Source organism: Loxodonta africana, chromosome 4, assembly GCF_030014295.1.
Source record: "Loxodonta africana isolate mLoxAfr1 chromosome 4, mLoxAfr1.hap2, whole genome shotgun sequence".
NCBI lineage: Eukaryota > Metazoa > Chordata > Mammalia > Proboscidea > Elephantidae > Loxodonta > Loxodonta africana.
Genome location: NC_087345.1, coordinates 133,765,189 through 133,786,930, shown reverse-complemented (window position 1 = coordinate 133,786,930; position 21,742 = coordinate 133,765,189). Strand labels below are relative to the sequence as shown.

At 52.1% G+C, this 21,742-nt stretch overlaps 2 protein-coding genes across 2 annotated transcripts; both read left to right on the top strand.

Moving 5' to 3' along the window:
* The first annotated feature begins 2,991 nt into the window (after positions 1–2,991).
* On the top strand, positions 2,992–7,618 carry PTMS (parathymosin). Its single transcript, XM_064284691.1, has 5 exons — positions 2,992–3,308; positions 6,238–6,309; positions 6,583–6,661; positions 6,822–6,883; positions 7,061–7,618. The coding sequence occupies exons 1-5, from the start codon at positions 3,264–3,266 to the stop codon at positions 7,109–7,111; spliced, it is 309 nt and encodes a 102-aa protein (XP_064140761.1). The 5' UTR covers positions 2,992–3,263; the 3' UTR covers positions 7,112–7,618.
* A 1,579-nt stretch (positions 7,619–9,197) lies between these two features.
* LAG3 (lymphocyte activating 3) lies at positions 9,198–20,280 on the top strand. Its single transcript, XM_003410792.3, has 8 exons — positions 9,198–9,588; positions 9,884–10,022; positions 10,442–10,734; positions 11,350–11,613; positions 12,027–12,302; positions 14,518–14,760; positions 15,038–15,171; positions 15,463–20,280. Exons 1-8 carry the CDS (start codon positions 9,531–9,533, stop codon positions 15,613–15,615), a joined length of 1,560 nt encoding a protein of 519 aa, XP_003410840.1. The 5' UTR covers positions 9,198–9,530; the 3' UTR covers positions 15,616–20,280.
* The last annotated feature ends 1,462 nt before the right edge of the window (positions 20,281–21,742 follow it).

Below are 21,742 nucleotides of genomic sequence, written 5' to 3'. Positions count from 1 at the left end.
GCATTTAACCATCAAATAAATAAGCAAACTGAAAAAAAATCCAGGAAGCTGGAAAGGGGGAAGAATTTTCAAAGAGCCAGACGGAAATAATTAAACAACTTCCACACAGTCGCTAGGTAAGTTTCTAGGATATCAGGACAGAAGTTGAAGATTCCAGGGGGCTCAGGCCTTCCTTGTTCTCACCTGGCCTCCTTTTTCCCACCTTCAGAAAATGTGTAAGAAGCACAGGTTTCTCCATTCAACTAGTGGAGAAATTCTCAATTGAACTGTGGAGTAATAAAATTCTAGGAATAAGCAAGTTTCCACTAGCCCTCAGAAATAGTCCTATGGAAAGGAACAAACACAGGCTGCTGTCATCTAACAGTGTTGGCCTCAGAGGCCCAGACACTAACCCCAAGGAGTGTGGGGGAAGGCTTTCAGCATCCCACTCCCTCCAAATTCATCCCAGGTCTCACTTCCAGCTTCTTTCTCAAGAAGTCAAGATTTCAGGAAATCGATTTGTTGTCCAACCAGAAAGTGAAGGCTTAGGGATGCTTCCCCTAGAGAGGAAGGAAATTAGATCCAGGCCTCCTGCTTCCTGGATTCTTTCCCTGTGTGTAGGGACCCTAGTGTCCAAGCTCTTAGATTCTCAAGGAGATCCCTTGGGGCTTGGAGCAGGATTCCCATCCTCTGCCTCTCCATCTCCCTGGAATTTTCCACTGCAGCTGCCTCCGCTCCCAGACACCCCTCCCTGGGCAAAATTCCCGCTCTCTCCGCCCCCCCCCCCCCGTCTTATTCACACCTCATTCCCACCCCCAGCCCTAAGGCCCAGCCCATAGTCCGGCCCACACCCCACACTAACCCTAGTGGTCCCAGTTAGAGGAATGGGAGGCCAGGACCCTTATAAGAGGGAGAGAGGGAGGATCCCTGGCTCTTTCCAGGGCGGGGAGAAGGGACATTGGAGGGGCTGGTCCCCCGTGGGGCTGTAGTGGGGGGAGTGGCCCTCCTCACATCCCCATATAAGGCAGGGCAAGCAGTTAGACTTCTGGATTGGCTGATTCAAATAAGCATTCCACCTGGCAACAGGGCTTCTATTGGCTCTCAGGAAAAATAGGAGGAAGGTGGATGGAGGTTGTTGGTGGCGGTGATTGGAAGGGGGAGGGGAATGGAGGTGACCGGAGTGGGGGGCGGTTACCGGGGCAACGGGGTAAGAGCCCAGCAGGGTGTCTGAGACGGCAGGCGGGGCTGGGAGGTGGAGAGGAGGGAAAAGGAAAGGAGAGCGGGAGGGAGAGGAAATAGATTGACGGGGAGAGAGACAGGGAGACTGAGGGGGGGGGGGAGCGAAGGAGGGAGGAAAAAGAGAAATGTAGCAAAAGAGGAGCGCAGAGATGGAGACAGTGAGAGATCGCTAAAGACATCAGCGAGTGAGTCAGAGAAACAGAGATTGAGAGAGGGAAATGGAAAGATCTCAGAGAAAAAATGGACAGAGTCGGACAAGGAAAAATCTTTCGTGAGGCCCAAAGATTTTGAAAAGATCTAGACTGAGAAACTGATAGAAGAGTCAGAAAGAGAAATTGGGGGGTGTGTACACCAAGGGACCAAAAGATAGTGTATTTAAGCACTCAAATACTACATAATGATCAATCAGCATTTTTTTTTTTAATTAAGAAGATTTAAAAAAGAGAGGAATAATGATGATGACAAATGTGGCGGGCACACATACCGAAGATATCTGTTTCCAACCCCCAGCTTTTCACCCCGTCCACCTTACTGACCTTTAATATATATCCCAGCCCCTGTCCCCTCCTGAAACCCCAACCTCTGAAATTGACTCCAGGACACTGAGGTTGAGAGCCAGGAGCTGAGGACTCCAGACCTGGACCCCTTACAAAGGAGGCAAAAATAACACAGAAAGGCTGGGGAAGAGGAAAGGGAAAAGGCAGAGGAAAAAGAAAAGCAAAGAGACGGAAAATGTGAAAAATGAGAACAGGTAGAGGAGTTTGAGGAAAATCAGCTAAGGACATATATATAGGGCCAGGTAAAACAAGAATAGTGTTGCCTGGGAGAGATAGGGAAAGAGATCAGAGATGGAATGATAAAAGAGGGGAAGTGAGAAGTGAAGAGGTGATAGAAGAACGCGAGAGGTTAGATAATGGTTGTGAGGGAGGGGTCTGGTGCCGAGGAATGAGGTGGGATGAAGAGAAATAGACCAGCCAAAGAAGAGTGAGGTGAGGGGAGAATAAGAAGGGTCCAAGGTCAGGGAGAGGTGGAAGAGAGGAAACTGAAGGACCTCTGACTCCTCTGGATCACAAGAAAGAGCCAGTAGGGAGAAACACAGCCGGGTTCACAAAGGTCAGTCTCGACCTGGAGAGAAGGGTGGGCTGCCCTTTCTGCTCTCCCATTCTCTCAAGGCCGCCAAGACAACGTAGATGAAGGGTGAGGGGAAATCCAGCTTGATGTGGAAGTAGCCCTCCTACCCTCTTCCTCTTCTTTAAGCTTTTGGTTTCTCAGATACCTGCCCTGCCTTTTCATCTGCTCCCTTACACCCCACCCTATCCCTTGGCAAAATCTCAGGGCTTTTTTGGGGTCAGTAGGATTCTCACCACCCCTCCAGCCCGCCCCCAAAAAACAGACTCCACAATCGCAGGCAGTAGGTCGGGATTTGGAGAGATCCCTCCCCGCAGGAACCCCACCCCTTCCCACCTCCTCGCCCCACTCTTCTCCGCGGCCGTCAGTCTCTCCATTTCCCCCTCCTGGTGTCGTCCTCCCTCCCGCCTCTCTCGCTCTCCCTCCCCTTGCTTTCATCCTCCTATCCCCACCTCTCCAACCTCCTCTTTCATCCCCCTCCCCTCTCTTCTCCTCCCCGCTCCCGCCTGCCCCACCCCTGGGAAGCCCCTCCCGTCGGGCAGCGCCGCCTTATAAGCGGGTTCCCTTCCCGGGGGCGGTAGCGGCTGGTCGGTGGCAGCTCTGCTGGTGCGGGGGCGGTGACTCGAGGACTGAGCGACCGCGGCCGGAGCGCGCCGGCCACCGCCCGCACCGCCCTTCCGCCCGCCCTCCGGACGGCCGCAGCCCTGCGGGTCTCCGCTCCAGACCCACCCCCGCCCCACCCCGCGCGCCTCTGCCGCCTCTTCCAGAGACCCAGCTTGCTGAGCGGCCGCCGCTGCCGCTGTCGCCGCCGCCGCCGCCACCGCGCCAGGTTCCGGCCGCGGCCACCCTCTGCCGTCCAGGGCCCCTCTGTCCCGGCCCCGGGACCCCGGCTCCCCGCCAGCCCCGGCCCCGGCACCATGTCGGAGAAGAGCGTGGAGGCAGCGGCTGAGTTGAGCGCCAAGGTAGGGGCTGGGGCGGCGGCGGCCGGGACCCCCGCGCAGTTCCCGGGTTCGGGGCGGCCCTCCGCCCCAGGCCCCCCCGACGGCCCTGCGCGGCTCTAGTGCCGAGTCCCCGCGGACCCCACTCCGCCCTCCCCCCGCGCCCCAGCCTGCCGCTGCTTACCCGGCTCCGCGCGGCTCCCGGCAGCGCCCTCTAGCTTCCCTGCGCGCCTCGCCGCGGCTCCCTGCCTTTCGGCTCCGGTCCGCGCTCGGCCCCGCCGCGGTCCCCACCCCTCACCGGCCTCTACCCCGTCCGGTCTCCCGTCGGAGTTCTCCGCGTCTCACTTTACCGTGTTCCCTCCCCCTCTTCCTCCCTCCCCGCGCCCCGTTTCCCAGTCTCTCCTTCCAATCTGACCTCACCTTTCCTCCTGGTAAGCGGTTTGAGATCCTCAAGTGTAAACAGGACTCTCCTGGGAGGCTACTCCTCTCGGGCTCCTCCCTCGCGACCCGACTATCTTGCTTCCCTCCCCGGACAGCTGCTGCCACTGTGCATTTTCTGTTTCCCACTTTCCTTCCATCTACATCCTTTCCTTCTCCGTTGGTCTAAAGCTTTTTTTCTCTCTCTCTCTCTCCATCGCGCCCCCCGCCCCTCGCCCAAACACACACTTAAAGAATCTGGAATTCCTAAAAATTAGAAGGGAGGTAGGAATAGCCTTCAGAAAGGCTGAGGCTGGGCATTGCATTGAGCTGCCCTTGCTCACATTAGCTCCCTGCCTGGCCCATCCCTTTGCCCTTGCCTCTCTTCAGCCTTCCTCTAATTTCCCTAGGGAACCTGCGGGGCGTCGCTTTGGGAAATAAATGCAGCCAGGGTTTGGGGGCTGGGAGCCTGACCTTGGTGGTGATGGGGGTTGGGGGCTGAGGAGCCGTCACACAGGCCTCCCAGAGGCCGGCGAAGTGAAAGGGGAGAGCCAATGGGATTAAAGGCAGTGGGAGAGGAGCTATGTTTGAGATCTGACAAGGTGTGCCTGTGTGGCCCTTCAGTGGGCTGTTTGGTGGCATGTGACTTCGCTGAGTAGGTGTCTTTGTATGTCTGAAATCCAGAGAGTGTGTGGGACTGCCCGTGTCAGTTACATGTGTGCATGTGGAGAGGTAGATGTTCTGGAGCCATGTTGCTGCTTTGTGAGTGCGGAGTGGCTCCACCGTGCTCTTGTGTTGTCTGGAGTGTGCCAGAATGCCCAAACCCCGGGCCATGTGTCTCCAGATCCCGTGGGCGCTCCTCTGTAGCTCTGTGTGTGAATCGATGTCAGTCTGTGTCAGTGTGTGTGCCTGTGTTGAGTAAATGAGGCCAGAGAGCTTCTTAGCGCAAGACCTGGGGCCTAGGTCACATATCCTCCTGGAAAGGGGATCATGGAAGGACAGTGACCAGAAGGACAGGAGAGGAGAGGGCCTGGCCCCTTGGACTTTGGTCTGTGGTGTTCTCCCTCCCTCCATCAGCCCAGATGAGAAATTTAGGCCATGGCCATAGAGACTTGGGACTAGAGCCCCAGAAAGGTGCTGACTAGCCCCTCGGTTTCCTGGCCCAAGTTGTTGGGAAAAGTCCACCAGGTAGTACAAATGCCATACCAACTATGTGGCAAAGAAATGAGGACAGCCAAGTAGAATGAAGAAGAAACCTAGCTGGGGTGAGAGGATGAAGTGTTCCCCCAGAAAAGGGAAAAGGAATCGAGTATCCCCCCCCCCATTCTGTACCAACCCCCTTTTCTATCCCCAGTACAGTTCCAGAAAGGACACACCCTCCCAGGGTGATCCACTCACACAGAAAACTTCCACATAGAATTAGATACAGAGAGTTGCACAGAAAATCCAGATCAGATCACATAGGACACTCACAGTGTAACTCAGTGTCTGCCAAGGGTGGAGTAAAGAGAGGACTGGAAACTGAACTGAAACGCAGGTGCAGTGTCCAGAGGAGACTCTCACGTGAGCATCTACCTACCTCTGCCACATCACACTAGGACATCAAAGGGTGTGCCTGTTGGGATCTCAGGGTGAAGCAGAGAAGGGGAAGTGTGGTGGGAGGATACTCTAGACAGGTACCTCCCTCAACTACATTCTCATCCCACCCCAGACATGGACCTTGTTTTGTCTCTTCACCTACCATGTCTGATACTCTTTCCCTTCCATGTTTCTTTTATCCTCCTTTACCTACATTTCCACTGGAAATGGCTTGTTCTACTCTTCCAACACACCAAAACACACCACAGGAGGTAGGGAGGAGGAAACTACTTGACCCTGCGTAAACTGTTTTGGGGTAAGGGTGAGGAAAAGTGCATGCATGTGGGGTGCCAGGAATCACGCTGGGGTGCTCTCCCTTCTCCTGTAGTGTTTGGCCAAGTAGGGTCATGAGGATTAGGGAGACACAGGGAAACAAAGGCATGAGAAGCTAGAGGGGGAGCTGGGAGAGATGCCCAGGAGAGAGCATACTCAAGAAAAGGCCCCAGAGGTAGACAAAAGGCAGAGCAGGGCGGGCAGTGGGAGGGGGCAGGCAGTGGGAGGGGGCAGGCAAAGGAGGCGGAGGGACATGGGGAGGGGGTGGGGCATCAAGGGCTGCAAGCAGATGGAGGGGATTTGCTTTGCTGAGCTGAACTCTGCAGCCTATGAGGTTTGGAAAAACTTGATGGGGGTGGGGATCAGTTACCTGGGCGTCTGCTCCCCTTTGCTTCAGCACTTCACCTCCCCCACTGAGTCTGGGGGAAGAAGGTCTGAGGTTTCAATCCCTTTGCTGGCCCTGGTGTAAGAACCCTGGAGCCCTGTGTTCTGTGTGTAAGCTATGGCCACCTTCTCCATTTCACACTTGTCCAAGCTCACTGCAGAGAAGGAGAATGGGCTAGAGGGACTTGAGGACTGCAGATCATTTGTGGTGGGACAAAGGTGACCTCTTTCTCCTTTGCAGGACCTGAAGGAGAAGAAAGAGAAGGTGGAGGAGAAGGCAAGCCGAAAAGAGCGGAAGAAAGAAGTGGTAGAGGTGCGGGGGGGGGGGGGTCAGGTGGGAGGTGACCATACCTGCCCAGCCATCCACCCTTCTAATTATCTCATCCTTCCTCACAGTTACCTCCTAGGCGCTGGGTCCTACCTTTTCTTTTTTGGCCCCTCCTACCCTCACTGTCCTACCCTGAGGTGCCTCCTAAGTCCTTTTATCACCCACTACCCCATTGCACTGCCCCATTGCATGGCCCTGGTGGTGGTGTGTGGAGACGCACAGCCAACCTGACACTGCCCTCTCTCCTGGTTCCCACAGGAGGAGGAGAATGGAGCTGAGGAAGAAGAAGAAGAAACTGCTGAGGATGGAGAGGAGGAGGATGAAGGAGAAGAAGAAGGTGGGGAGGGGCAGGGGAGGCTGGGCTGGGTGAAATGCGGCTGAAAGGAACAGAGTCAGGGTGGGTTTGAAGACCTGAAGCAGGACTGAGGGTGACGACCTCAGTGGGTATCTGCCAGAACTTCCTCTCCTTCCCCAATGACCCATTTCTGGCTCCTCAGATGAGGAAGAAGAAGAGGAGGATGACGAAGGGCCTGCGCTGAAGAGAGCTGCTGAAGAGGAGGTTTGGGCTGGATCGTGGGTCCTGAGGGGCTTGTCAGAGATGCAGCAGGGGCCGGGACCCCTTTGAATTTGGACCCAGATCCCTGTGGTGGCCTGGGTGGGGGCTGGAGCAGGGCTAGGACAAGGGGAGGTCCCCTCCCCCATTTTACAGCTATCCCAATTCTTTCTCTCTCTACAGGATGAAGCAGATCCCAAGAGGCAGAAGACAGAAAACGGGGCGTCGGCATGAGCCCCCTGCCATCGGGCTGGGGGTTGGAGGCCCCTTAGGGCCTGGAGGTGGGAGTGGGAATGGACAAGTATAGCCACTCTTCACCTGGCTCCCTGCTCTGGGCCCCCACACCAGAACTGCCACCCTCTTCTTCCTCCCCAGCCTTCTCATTTCTGCCTTCCCAGACACTGCCCCATCCATCCTCACTCAGCCATTGTTCCACCTCCTGACCTGCTCCATCTGAGCTCCCCAGCTGGCCCCCAGTCCTTCCTGTCTGTCTCTTCCTCCTTCCCCCCAGCCAATCCCACCCTCCTCTGGTAGCCGTTCTTACCCATCCTCTGCATCCCCCAGCCTCATTTCCTGCCCCATCCCTATCCTGCCTGATCCCTGGTTCTCCCTCAGATCCCCTCCTCTCAGACAGCGCCAGGCCGGGGTGGGGCCAAGGTTGGGGCCAAACCCCACAGCTGCCCCCCTCCCCTCCCCTTTTTGTATAATTTAATAAAGAAATGGTCGCGCTTCTGTTTTTAACCTGTCTCCTACTTTCCAGGGGCCCCCTCAATGCAGTGAGGGAAGAGGGTGGCTGACCACACATCCTGTTAAGACCCTTTCCATTTATAAAAAAGTAGCATACTCTTACACCCACGACTCCCGAACACAAGATCAGCACTCAGGGCGGACAGGGAGCCAGCTTCTCTTGAGAACTGATTTCTGTCCCATTTTTGGATTCTTGGGGATATCGCTCCCCAGCAATACACAAGGTTCCCTGCTAACCCACACAAGGCCTAGACACTGCTGAGCCCAGTGGAAAGCTATAGCACTATTGTGCTGAACCAGGCAAATAGAAAACAGCCCCAGGAACAGGAAGTCCCACCCCTGAAATGGGAGAGGGGTTGTAGGCCTGCTTCTCTGCCTCCTAGGATCCCTGAGGAAGAGCTGCCTGGCATCAAAGATGATGCCCTGTCCTGGCCCTGAGGAAGTGAGCTCCTTCTGGTCAAGCAAGGAGAACCCTGGCCTCTGGTTCCCAGGCCACTAGCTGCTGCGTTGCTGTCCCAGCACCCCTTGCCACCGCCTTCTAGTTCTCCCAGCTGTGCCGGAGCAGGAGTTCCCCTCTCAGTGTCAGGCTTCCTTCCCTGGTTCCTCTGCCTATTTTTATAGAAGCTGGTCTCTCTTAGAAGATTTCTGCATTTCTCCATCTCCCTAACACCCTTGCCCTCTCTTAGTTCAACCTCTGTATTGGGGGAAGCAGCTGCCTGCTCAGGGGTCTGAGCTGGAGGGTGTGCAGGAGAGGTTGACTCACTGACAGCACCGTTCTTCCCAGATGAAAAGACACCCACAACTCACCCAGGGTCAGGACTATACACACACACACAGCATTTGTCTTCACACTCCCTGTTTGACCTTAGCAAATTATTTCATCTTTGAGTCTCAGTTTCCTCAGCTGTACAGCTAGAGGTAACGTTAGATGCCACCAGTTACTGTATGTAAAGTGTCCAATACAGTACCTAGCACACAAGGAAGTCTCAATGTAATGTAGCTATTTTCCCCAGACTGGGGATGCCCTTTCCCAGACCTACCGTGTTTTCAAAACCAAACCCGTTGCCATTGAGTTGAGTCGATTCCAACTCATAGACCATGTTTTAGGATGCAGTAAAACTTCCTGTCCACCTTATTCCCCCGGGTTATTGTAAGGGTGGGTGTGAAGGCAGATTCATTTGTATAATCAAATTCTGGGATGTTGAAGAGGGAGGAGATGAGGACCAAGGAGAGGACTTGACAAGAAGAAAATGTGAATGTTGAGCTGAGGAGGCAGTTTAGAGATGGGCAGGTGGGTTGTTCAGAGCAGAAATAGTTTGGAGAGAGGGCAGAAGGTTCTTGGGAAGGGAAACAGTCAGGGGGGTGGGGGAGGGGCAAGGAGGGGGCGGTGGGAAGACCCAGGACAGAGGAAGTAAACAAGGGGAGAGCCACCACAGAGGTGGAGGGTGATGCTGCTGGGAATCAACCCCCTCAGACTTTCCACTGCGAAGCGAAACCGTAAGCTCTGAGGTGCATGTGGTGGGGGGGGGGGGCAATGGGGAGGGGAAGTGGGGAAGGTGGAGGGATGGCAGGACAGGGGCGAGGGCCCTGGGAGCAGCACACCGGCATCCCAGCTCACACAGCCAGCTTGCCTCCACTCTGCTCTCTGACGCTGCCCTGCCCCGTTCCCTGGAACAACCCCAACACCTACCCCACCCTCAGGCTGCCTGATCTGGCCAGCTTTCCCCAGGATTTCAGCTTCTGATTGTTGGTCACTCCCCTCTCTCTCCAGGCCCCACTCCCATCCGCCTTCCTCTAGATTCTCTTCCTTCACCTCCCTCTTTGTAGAACCCCTCTTTTGTCCCGCCTACCCTTTTTCTGACCTCCTCCCTGTGGAGGGCTTAGGGTGGCCCAGGCCATAGGGGAGATGTGGGAGACACAGTTCCTGGTCTTGCTGCTTCTGCAACTGCTGTGGGTGGCTCCAGGTAAGGTGGTGATGGTGGGAGGGCTGACCTCCAGACCCATGAAGAGGCCAGCAGGGATCTCTCTATGGCCCCACAGAGCCTGAGGTCCTTAGCTCTCCTGCTGGATTCTTCTAAAGTCTTTCTTGGGCAGTCTTTCTAGCCCCAAAGCCTCTCTGCTGTTTCCCCTTGGCAGGGGAGGGGCAGAAACCAAGCTCTCCCTAGACCTTTTTATCTCTTGGGAACCACTGGGCTCTTTCTCTACTCCTAAGGCTCTTGGCTCACGGCCCCTCCCCTTGGCGTCTCTTTCCCTCCCCAGTGGAGGCTTCAGGGCCTGAGGCAAAGATTCCGGTGGTGTGGGCCCAGGAGGGGGCCCCTGTCCGACTCCCCTGCAGCCCCAAAATCCCCCTCAACCTTCTGCGAAGTGCAGCGGTCACTTGGCAGCACCAACCAGACAGGTATGCACCCTAAACCTGGGCAACAGAACTCCCAAGCCCAGCCCTAATGGCAGCCAGACTCACAACCCAACACCCAACCCTTCCCATGTCCCCTCAGGGCATGCCACCTAACCCTCTGTCCTCTCCCCTGCGCTCCCAGTCCCCCTGAAGCCAGGGTCTCAGTCTCATCTGCCGCCATATACCTCTCCCACTCTTCCTCCGAAGACTGCTCCCCTCACACCTGCATCCCATAGTATGCCTGCCTCTCCAGTACTGGTGGATGGTGCTGTCCGGTGGGGTTAGGGGAGGGGAGGGAGGCTGGTGGTCAAGAGACCTCCTTTTTGGGCAGGCTTCCTAGTCCTCAAAGGGAGGCTGGTCTGCTCTGCTCCGGGGCTGTTTCCCCCTCGACTTTATCAATGTCATCTCTCTTTCCCGTCCAGCGGCCCGCCCGGCCCGGCCCCCGGCCTCTCCCCTACCCCTGGGCCGCCCTCCCCTCCGGGGTCCGGACCCCGCCGCTACACTGTGCTGAGCGTGGCCCCGGGAGGCCTGCGCAGCGGGAGGCAGCCCCTGCAGCCCCGGGTGCAGGTGGCGGAACGCGATCTCCAACGCGGAGACTTCTCGCTGTGGCTGCGCCCAGCCCGACACGCCGACGCCGGCGAGTACAGCGCCACCGTGCGCTTCAGGAACCGCGCCCTCGCCTGCCGCCTCTGCCTGCGCGTGGGCCAAGCGTCGAGTAGGTGGGGGCGGGACGAGGGGCGAGGGGCTGGGAGGAGGGCCCCTCACTCCCCATACCCGGGAGGCAGGAAGGGCTAGGGGAGGCTGTGCCTTTGAGGATGCACCCTTGGACTGCCACAGCGCTCCCAGAAGGGTAGAGTAAGGGGGTGGGGGGCCAGATCACTGAGGAGTAGAACGTGTTCCTAGAAAAGCAAGTGTATGGGGAGAAGGCCCAGTGGAGAGATTGTATCCACTCCCCTTCTCCCACCCACAGCGAGAGTGCCTTTGGTGGGGGCTGGGGAGGTACCAAGGACTACCCCTTTTCTAGGTGCTAGGTGTGGGAAGATTGCTGGGCTAGAGTGATTCATTTCAGACATCTGTAGCTCCGGGGGTGGGCTTAGTGGGTATCCTCAGGTATGGCCTGGAGAAACAGAAGGGTAGAAGCTGTCGAGGCAGTGGGCAGGAGAAAGAGGACATCTATTTTAAGCACCCACAGGTGCCAGGCAGAGGAGAGAAGGACAAAGAAATCTAAGGTGTAGTCCCTGTGTCCAGGAGCTTCTAGGTTAGTTGGCCCGCTGAGCTGGGAAAATGTTTTGGGATGGGGCTTACCCAGCCTTCTTTAACCTTTGCACAGTGACGGCCAGCGCCCCAGGACCTCTCAGGACCTCCGAGTCAGTCGTTTTGAACTGCTCCTTCAGCCGCCCTGACCTCCCAGCCTCTGTGAGCTGGTTCCGAGGCCTGGCTCGGGACCCTGTCCAGAAGTCCCCCCAGCACCACTTGGGTGGAAGCTTCCTCTTCCTGCCTCAAGTCAGCCCCTCAGACTCTGGGCCCTGGGGCTGCATCCTCACCTACAGAGATGGCTTCATTGTCTCCATCACGTACAACCTCACTGTTCTGGGTAACTCCTCCAGTCTGCCTTCACACTTGACCACAACCCCTTCCTGCCCCTTGTCACCTCCCCTAACTTATCGATCCCCAAAGCAAGTCCTCAGCAGCTAGTGCCACCTGTGATTGCTCTGGCCCCACTGCGCAATGTCTTTCTCTTGTGGCAGCCTTTTAGCTGCCTTTTCCCCTTGTAGCTTCTTCCTTGGCCATCCAGCCTCACTTGGCAGCCTTTGGTCTCCTGTGGGCCCAGCCATGTCCTGGGTTTCTGAGGACCATCAGTTCATCCACCTTATTCTACTCCTTAGCACTCTTCAAAGCCAGAACACCTCCTCCGCTCTTCTGCTTCCCTTCCCGGCAGACCCAGCACTCCAATCCCTCTGTACCTACCCCTGTCAACTTTAACTTTGGGTTCCTTTTTCTCTCTAGGTCTGGAACCCCCAACCCCACTGACAGTATACGCTGGAGCAGGTTCCAGGGTTCAGCTGCCCTGCCGCCTGCCTCTTGCTTTGGGGACCCAGTCTTTCCTCACTGCCAAGTGGACCCGACCTGGGGGAGGCCGTGACCTCCACCTGGCTGGGGACAATGGCAGTTTTACTCTTTGGCTAGAGGCCGTGAGCCTGGCCCAGGCTGGTACCTACACCTGCCGTGTCCATCTACAGGGACAGCAGCTTAGCGCTACCATCACTTTGGCAGTCATCACAGGTCAGCCCCGGGTGGGGAAGGGGCAACGTCCATCTCAGGGGAGCTAGGACAGGGAGGGAGGGCTGGCTGGGCAAAGATTGGGGAAATGCATAACCATGATGCCAGGCACTGGGCACAAGTTCCAGAGGCTGCCCAATGAGGCTGCCCCTTTTCTCACCCCCTTTGTAAAGAACTGAAACTGAAAATCTCCCCTGAGTCACAAGATAAACGTTCCATTGTTCTCTAAGGGACTCCCCTGCCCTAAATTGGCGGGAGGGTGTGAACAGTTGGAAGAAGAGATGGCAAAAGTTTGAATGGTTCAAAAGAGGTGGAATATATTTCCATAATCCGTGTCCACTTTGGGGACAGGGCTTGGATTAAAGTTGCAGGACGTTGCTTGGATTTGGGAGAAGTTAATAAATCATGCCCTTGGTTAGCAAATATTTACTGAACAAAGGCCTTCCAAGACAGTATAAAACAAATAGAAAAAAAAAAAATACTCAGAAAGTGTGTGTTGATGGATTGGTAACTATTAGCCATGACAGCTTGGCTATGTCTGGAGTCCTCACCTGGGCCACTAAATAGTAGTACCGTATCAGCAAAACAACTCGTTGCTTTTGAGTCCATTCTGATTCACAGTGACCCTATAGGCTGGGGTAGAACTGCCCCATAGGGTTTCCAAGGCTGTAATCTCTATGGAAGCAGACTGCCACATCTTTCTCCTGTGAAGTCGCTAGTGGGTCGAACCACTGACATTTTGGTTAGCAGCTGAGCACTTTAACCACTGTTGCTTAATAATGTGTATTGGCTGAATGAATCAATGAATAAGCTAACAAATAATACCTCTCCTAAGGGTCAACACTGCATTTCCACCTGTTTCCTGGCTGTCTCTACCTAGATATCGTACCCACACTGCAGCCTCATGCTGAACCCCATCTTTTCCTCACACCCAGTCTTCTTAATGACTTAAGTCTTTCTGTCAGTAACTCTACTTGAAACCTGGCCTTCTCCTTCTTTCCCTACATGCGATCAGGCACTAAAGCCTGCCAATTCTTTCTGCCAGTGTCATTCTTCTTGAGGGCCAACTGCTTTATGGAGTTTTCTCATGTTATCTCCACAACATTTCGATGAGGGAGATCTTATTTCCTTGGTTTCACAAAGAGGGAAACATTTCCAGAGTCACACAGTTAAGAAGTTCTAGACTCAGGGCCTAAACTCAGGTGTTTGTGTAATCAAGTCTTCACCCTCCTGCACACCATGCTCAGATCAAAGCCCTTCACCTTTTGTCTCCTATCCACTCTGTAAGGTCCCTGGGTGGCACAAGCAGTTTGCACTTGGGTACTAACTTAAAAGCTTGGAGGTTTGAACTCACCCAGTGGTGCCATGGAAGAAAGGCCTGGCAACCTGCTTCCAAAAGGTCACAGCCTTGAAAACCCTATGGAGCAGTTCTACTCTGTAACACATGGGGTGCCATGAGTGGAATTGACTTGATGGCAATGGGTTTGGTTTTTGGTTTTTACCTACCCTATTAGAATCCCTGGGTGTGGAAACGGATAGGTATTTGACTACTAGCCAAAAGGCTGGCAGTTTGAATCCACCAGAAGCACATCGAAAGGAAGGCCTGGCAATTTGCTTCTGAAATGTCGTAGCCTAGAAAATCCTATGGAGCACTTTTCTGCTCTGACACATATGGGTTTGCCGTGAGTCAGATCAACTCTATAGCAGCTGGTTTGGTTTTGGGTTTATCCACCCTATCTCACTGTATAGGTTCTGTCTCTAGATCAACTGGTCAGATCACTGTTCTCTAAACATTCTGAAAGATGGATAGAGAACATTCAGGGGCCATATCAAGGCAGGGACACTGATATGAGCCAAGTCATGATGCAGGAAAGGTACAAGGTATGTTGCGGGTTAGCTCACCTGACTGATGTTAAGGGTTCTGAGCCGAGTAGGAAACAATGTAAAGGAATCTGCAGTAGCACCATGTGGTCCTTCAGGGCCAGTTTGAGTTTGAGCAATGATATGAAGGCAGTAGGGAGCCTGAAAAGTTTTTGAGCAGGGGAGTGATCTGACCGAAGCATTGTCTTGATAAGATTAATTTAGTCATGACCCTTAATTTTTCCCCCCAACCTCACCCAGTCAGAACCCAGGTGAGGGCAGGGTGCCTGGGAGGTATACCTGTAGTATCAGGTAAGGGAGTCGACCTCAAAAGATCTCTTCCCTCTAATTTTTTCAGTGACTCCCAAATCTTTTGGGTTACCTGGTTCCCCGGGGAAGCTGCTTTGTGAGGTGACTCCAGCGTCTGGACAAGAGGACTTTGTGTGGACCCCCCTGAGCAATCAGTCTCGGAGGAGCTCCCCAGGGCCTTGGCTGGAGATACAGGAGGCCAGGCTCCTTTCCCAACCCTGGCAGTGCCAGTTGTACCAGGGCAAGAGACTTCTCGGATCAGTGTTATACGTCACAGAGCCATATGGCCCAGGTCTGAGACCCCAATACACCACAGCCCCAACTCCGGACCAATCATCTTGACCCCCTCACAGCCCCGACCCCTGCCCCAGCTCTTTTCTTTCCAATCTGGGACCTGACCTCTACCTCTTGTCTAGGCCTGACCCACTTCTGCCACTAATTAGCTGAATGACCCTGGCAAGTCCCTTAAACTCTCTGGGCCCCATCATCTCCATCTGTAAAATATGAGGAGGTAGCAAGATGTTCTTTTTAGCCCTGACCTTGTGCCTATTCCTATTCTTTCTCCATAGGTGCCCGACGCTCTGGAGGGGGCCCAGATGCCATCAGAACAGACCATTTCCTCCCTCTTTTTCTCATCCTTGGTATCCTCTTGCTGCTCCTCTTTATGACGGCAGCCTTTGGCTTTCATCTTTGGAGAAGACCGGTGAGCCAGGGGTCCTCCCCCGACACTGCCTTTTCTCCCCCATCCTGAGAGTGTTGTTTGGCACGCCTTCCTTAGGGAAGATGCCCAAGGTGGACCCCTGAATTTGCCTCTGCTCTCCAGGGACCCCTTGCCTGGGGAGGCATGAAAAGGCTGAGAGAAGGCCTGGGACCAATGGAGAGCACAGGGTGGTCTGGAAAGAATAGATGCACTCAGTATCCTTCCTATTTCCTTTTCCTTCTCCTTCATCCTTCTCCTCCCACCATCCATCTCTCTCTTCATCTCTTCCTACAGTGGAGGCCAAGAAGATTCTCTGCCCTAGAGAATGGGATTCATCCTCCCCAGGCTCAGAGCAAGACAGAGGAGCTGGAGCTAGAACCAGAGCAAGAGATGGAGCCGGAGCCAGAGCTGGAGCTGGAGCTGGAGTCGGAGCCGGAGAAGCCCTGACCTGGAGATGATGCAGTCAGCCCATCTCAGCAGCTCAGTCTTTTCCCGCTGTCTCAGCCCACAAATAAACTCCCTGTCAGCAGCAAGCCTGAGTCTGACTCCTTCTTGTCCAGTGAAGATTCTTGTCTCTCCCCAGCCTCTAGGGCTCTCTTTTCCCACCCCAGCCTCCTAACCCACTTTCCCCAGCCAATCTCTCTCATTTTCCTATTCCCATCTTTCCTTTTTCAGCTTCTGGCCTCTCTGTTTCTTCCTTGGTCTCTCTTTTGCTCTCTCTCTCTCTCTCTCACCTGGGTAATTTTTTTGAAGCTCCAAAAAAGCCCTCACCCGTTATTATCTCTACAGCCCTTCTCTCCTCCATCTTTTCACCCATATCATGCTGGCTGCCCTGATTTCCTTTATATATTTTTGTCTCTCTGCCCCACCCTACTCCACCCCACACTCAGCTGCACTTCAGCACCTGTCCGTGGCTCCCTGGCTGCAGCAGACACACACACATACACTCACACCCACCCACCAACCCAGAGAGGAGCTCCTAGGCTATGGAGGAGCCCTGCTGCCATGTCAAGTCCTGGGCAGCTGGTTGAGGTTATTACAGATCTCTGCCCCACCCCCCACTTTCCTCAGCCCTTAGCAATTTGTCTGGTCCCAGGCATGAGAACACACTGCCACCCAGTGGTCACTGCTCACCACACATCACCGGAGGTCAGTGGGCAGGCAGGTGGGAGGAAATTGAACACTGCAGTGGACTCAGGCCAAGCACTCACCCAGTGTGTGCAAGACACTGCCTTTGTGGCACGCCCTGTTGATGTTCAGCACAAGACTGTGTACGTAGCAGCTGTCACGCGGCCTGCGCACCCTTCCGTAGAGAGACTGTACAATGCATGCCTCAGGAGATACAGCCCTGGCCCTGGCAAGTTCATAATCCAAGTCTGACAAAGGGGAGTTCTGTGAACAAAGGCCACAGGACGTGGGGAGGAAAACATCCAGAGAGACACTTGGCTGTTGTTGCAACTTTGGGAGTTAGGAGACCTGGCTTTTGATATGGCTCTACCACAGTTCCGATGTGACCATGGCCAATCTCCCTTAGCCTCAGTTTCTTCACCTATTAAATGAGATAATGATAATAATCCACCAAAACGGGTTGTTGCAAATATCAGGTGAAAAAGGGCTTTGAAAGCTGTGAGGTGCTCCGTGTATGTGATGTGCTTGTCTGATTACCCACTGATGAAGGAGAAGGGAGGCAAATAATGATATAGAAGACTCATGAACCTGCCCCTGCCCCCGTGTGCCTCTCTTGGAGAGAACATTTGTGTGGACCATGCAGACCATCCTTTTAGCAGAGAACGTACACAGCCTCAGCCCACAGCACCCCCACAGTCTGGCATGGGGACCTCTACCTCTGCCTGCAATGAGCACAGGGTATTGGACTTTGGCTGCAGACAGCTCTTTTCGGGAACTTTAACCCTGTACAGGAGAAAGAAAAAGTATTGAAAGAGAGCGAGAGCGAGCTTGCAGGAGGCATACTGTGCTACATATATACGTGTTGTGGCAGATGTCCTATCAGGTGTACCCTGGGCCTGGGTGTCGTAAGCTAACTGACACAAAGAGACTAGCACGAGGCTGAAGACTGTCTCTGTGGAGACACTACGGCCAGAAACTTGAGGGCGAAGAATGGAATAAGTGACCTTTTTGCTCTGTGCAAAGCCTTAAGGAGATAGGGGGCACCCTCTGAAGCCTAAATAATGAGACATTTGAGGCAATCTGAGACTCTGAGCTTTAGGAAGGTGTTTTCCCTTGCCTGATCACAGGTGGAGAAACAGTGGCACAGAAAGGAGGAGTCTGTGGTGCTTATCAGAGGGTCACACTATGAGATGAAGGCCTGAAATCCCCTTTAGAAACCTTCAAAGCAATATTTCCACCGTTTGTGGTTGGCTGGGTGGGGATAGGTGCTGATGGGGTCTCTTCAGCTCTGCCCCAGGATTCCGTTCTCCAAAGCCTTAGTAGAAGCCCTCATGTTTTAATGGGGCAGGGGTTTCCCGGAAAGTTCTGTGGGTGGCATTTCCCCTTTCTATTAGATAACATCCTATGCCCTTTGAGTTTATGAAGTAGTCATTGAAGATTCACTGGGGCCCAGGCAGGGACTTCCCCTCTGCTCCTGCAAGAAGGGGGACAGGGAGGGGACAGGCAGAATGAAGGGCCACCTGGTTCCCCCACCCGCTAGGGAAGAGAACAAAGAAAGGAAGGAAGAGGGGTTTTGGGGGTTTGTGCATACAGTGCTTCCTTTATTAATTCTTACTCCCTTTCTCTATAGGTTCTTCCCTAAGGAGTGAGACATTCCTGCTCTTCCCCCCTAAAGCACCGTTTCCCATTTAAAAAACCAAAAACCAAACCCCTTGCCATTAGCTCATAGCAACCCTATAGGACAGAGTAGGACTGCCCCATAGGGTTTCCAAGGAGTAGCTTCTGGATTGGAACTGCCAATCTTTTGGTTAGCAGCCATAGCTCTTAACCACTGTGCCACCAAGGCTCCATTTCCCATCTAGCAGCATAAAACCTCTAGGTCTCCCAGGGAACTAGGTGGATTCATTCTGTACCTCTAAGTTTATCCACAAACCAGTGTTCCAGGCTGGGCTCCTGGAGGGGAAGAGGCACCAAGGAGGGAGGGAGCTCAGGGAGCTTCCGTGGGTGGGCAATCATCTTAGGTCCTTGTTAAGGAGGAAGGAGAGAGTATTAGTTATCTATTGCTGTGTAACAAATCACCCCCAAATGTAGCCGTTTAAAACAACAAACGTGTTGTCTCACACAGTTTCCGAAGGTCAGGAATCCAAGAGTATTTTAGTTGGGTCTTTCTGGCTCAGGATCTCACAAGACGTAGGCTGAGGCCACAATCATCTGAAGGCTTGGTTGGGGCTGGAGGATCCACTTCTAAGAAGCTCATTCACACGGTTGCTTGTCAGAGGCCGTAGTTCCTCCTCACATAGGTCTCTTCATAGGGCTGTTCAGAACATGGCTGCTGGCTTCTCCCAGAGAGAGAGAGTGGCCAAGACAAAGCCACTAAGCTTTCATAACCTAATCTCAGAAATGGCACACCATCACTTCTGCCCTATTCTATTGGTCACTGTGATGTTGTGTGTCAACTTGTCTGGGCCATGATTCTCAGTGGTTTGGAAATTATGTAATGATGAAGTTTGGCACTTACGTAATGTTGTAGTCATTCTCCCTTTGTGATATAATGTAATCACTTCCATGATTTGATCTGATGTGACCAGCCAGTCAGTTGTAAGGGGAGTTTCCTCAGGGCTGTGGCCTGCATCCAATATATATGGTGAAGTGCCTGTTCATATCCTTTGCCCATTTTTTAATTGGGTTGTCTTTTTGTTGTTGAGGTTTTGCAGTATCTTGTAGATTTTAGAGATTAGACACTGATCGGATTTGTCATAGCCAAAAATTTTTTCCCGGTCTGTAGGTTGTCTTTTTATTTTTTTGATGAACTCTTTTGATGAGTATAAGTGTTTGATTTTTAGGAGCTCCCAGTTATCTAGTTTCTCTTCTGGTGTTTGTGCATCGTTAGTAATGTTTTGTATTCTGTCTGTGCCACGTATTAGGGCTCCTACTCTTGTCCCTATTTTTTCTCCATGATCTTTATCGTTTTAGATTTTATATTTAGGTCTTTGATCCATTTTGAGTTAGATTTTGTGGATGGTGTGAGGTATGGGTCTTGTTTCATTTTTTTGCAGATGGATATCCAGTTATGCCAGCACCATTTAAAAAAAATTTTTATTGTGCTTTAAGTGAAAGTTTAAAAACCAAGTCAGTCTCTCATACAAAAATTTATATACACCTTGCTATATACTCCTAATTGCTCTCCCCGTAATGAGACAGCCCACTCCTTCCTTCCACTCTCTCTTTTCGTGTCCATTCTGTCAGCTTCTGACCACCTCTGCCCTCTCATCTCGCCTCCAGATAGGAGATGCCAACATAGTCTCAAGTGTCTACTTGATCCAAGAAGCTCATTCTTCACCAGCATCTCTTTCTATCCCACTGTCCAGTCCAATCCCTGTCTGAAGAGTTGGCTTTGGGAATGTGCCGTGGGCTAGCAGAAGGTCTGGGGACTATGACCACCGGGGTCCTTCTAGTCTTAGACCACTAAGTCTTGTCTTTTTATGAGAATTTGGGGTCTGCATCCCACTGCTCTCCTGTTTCCTCAGGGGTTCTCTGTTGTGTTTCTGTCAGGGCCGGCATCAGTTGTACCCGGGCACCCTTTAGTTCTCCTGGTCTCAGGCTGATGTATTCTCTGGCTTATGTGGTCCTATCTGTCTCTTGGGCTCATAATTACTTTGGGCCCTTGGTGTTCTTCATTCTTCTTTGCTCCAGGTGGGTTGAGACCAATTGATACATCTTAGATGGCCACTCGCTAGCATTTAAGACCCCAGATGCCACTCTCCAAAGTGGGCTGCAGAATGTTTTCTTAATAGATTTTATTATGCCAATTGACTTAGGCGTCCCCTGAAACCATGGTCCTCAAACCCCCACCTCTGCTACGCTGGCCTTTGAAGCATTCAGTTTACTCAGGAAAGTTCTTTGCTTTTGGCTTAGTCCAGTTGTGCTATCCTCCCTGTATTGTGTGTTATCTTTCCCTTCACTTAAAATAGTTCTTATCTACTATCTAATCAGTGAGTACACCCTTCCTCCCTCCCTCCCCCATCTTGTAACCATCAAAGAATATTTTCTTCTCTGTTTAAACTATTTCTCTAGTTCTTATAGTAGTGGTCTTATACAATACTTGTCTTTTTGCAACTGACTCATTTCACTCAGCATAATGCCTTCCAGATTCCTACATGTTATGAAATGTTTCACAGATTCATCACTGTTCTTTATCATGCATAGTATTCCATTGTGTGAATATACCATAATTTATTTATCCATTCATCCATTGATGGACACCTTGGTTGCTTCCATCTTTTTGCTATTGTAAACAGTACTGCAATGAACATGGGTGTGCATATATCTGTTGGTGTAAAGGCTCTTATTTCTCTAGGATGTATTCCAAGGAGTTGGATTGCTGGATCATATGGTAGTTCTATTTCTAGCTTTTTAAGGAAGCACCAAATCAATTTCCAAAGTGGTTGTACCATTTTACATTCCCACCAGCAGTGTACAAGTGTTCCAATCTCTCCACAACATCTCCAACATTTATTATTTTGTGTTTTTTGGGTTAATGCCAGCCTTGTTGGAGCGAGATGGATCTCACTGTAGTTTTGATTTGGATTTCTCTAATGGCTAAAGATCGTGAGCATTTCCTCATGTATCTGTTAGCTACCTGAATGTTTTCATTAGTGAAGTTTCTGTTCATATCTTTTGCCCATTTTTTAATTAGGTTATTTGTTTTTTTGTAGTTGAGTTTTTGCTGTATCATGTAGATTTTAGAGATCGGGTGCTAATCAGAAATGTCATAGCTAAAAACTTTTTCCAAGTCTGTAGGTAGCATTTTTACTCTTTTGGTGAAATCTTTGGATGAGCATAGGTGTTTGATTTCTAGGAGCTCCCAGTTATCTTGTTTCTCTTCTGCATTGTTAGTAATGTTTTGTATACTGTTTATGCCATGTATTAGGGCTCCTAATGTTGTCCCTATTTTTTCTTCCATGATCTTTATCATTTTAGATTTTATATCTAGGTCTTTGATCTATTTTGAGTTAATTTTTGTGCATGGTGTGAGGTATGGGTCTTGTTTCATTTTTTTGCAGATGGATATCCAGTTATGCCAGCACCATTTGTTAAACAGACTGTCTTTTCCCCATTTAACTGATGTGGGGCCTTTGTCAAATATCAACTGCTCATTATGTGGATGGATTTATGTCTGGATTCTCAATTCTGTTCCATTGGCCTATGTATCTGTTGTTGATCCAGTATCAGGCTATTTTGACTACTGTGGCAGTATAATAGGTTCTAAAATCAGGTAGAGTGAGGCCTCCCACTTTGTTTTTCTTCTTCAGTAAAGCTTTACTTATCCGGGGCCTCTTTCCCTTCCATATGAAGTTGGTGATTTGTTTCTCCATCTCATTAAAGAATGTCGTTGGAATCTGGATCGGAATTGCATTGAATCTATAGATGGCTTTTGGTAGAATAG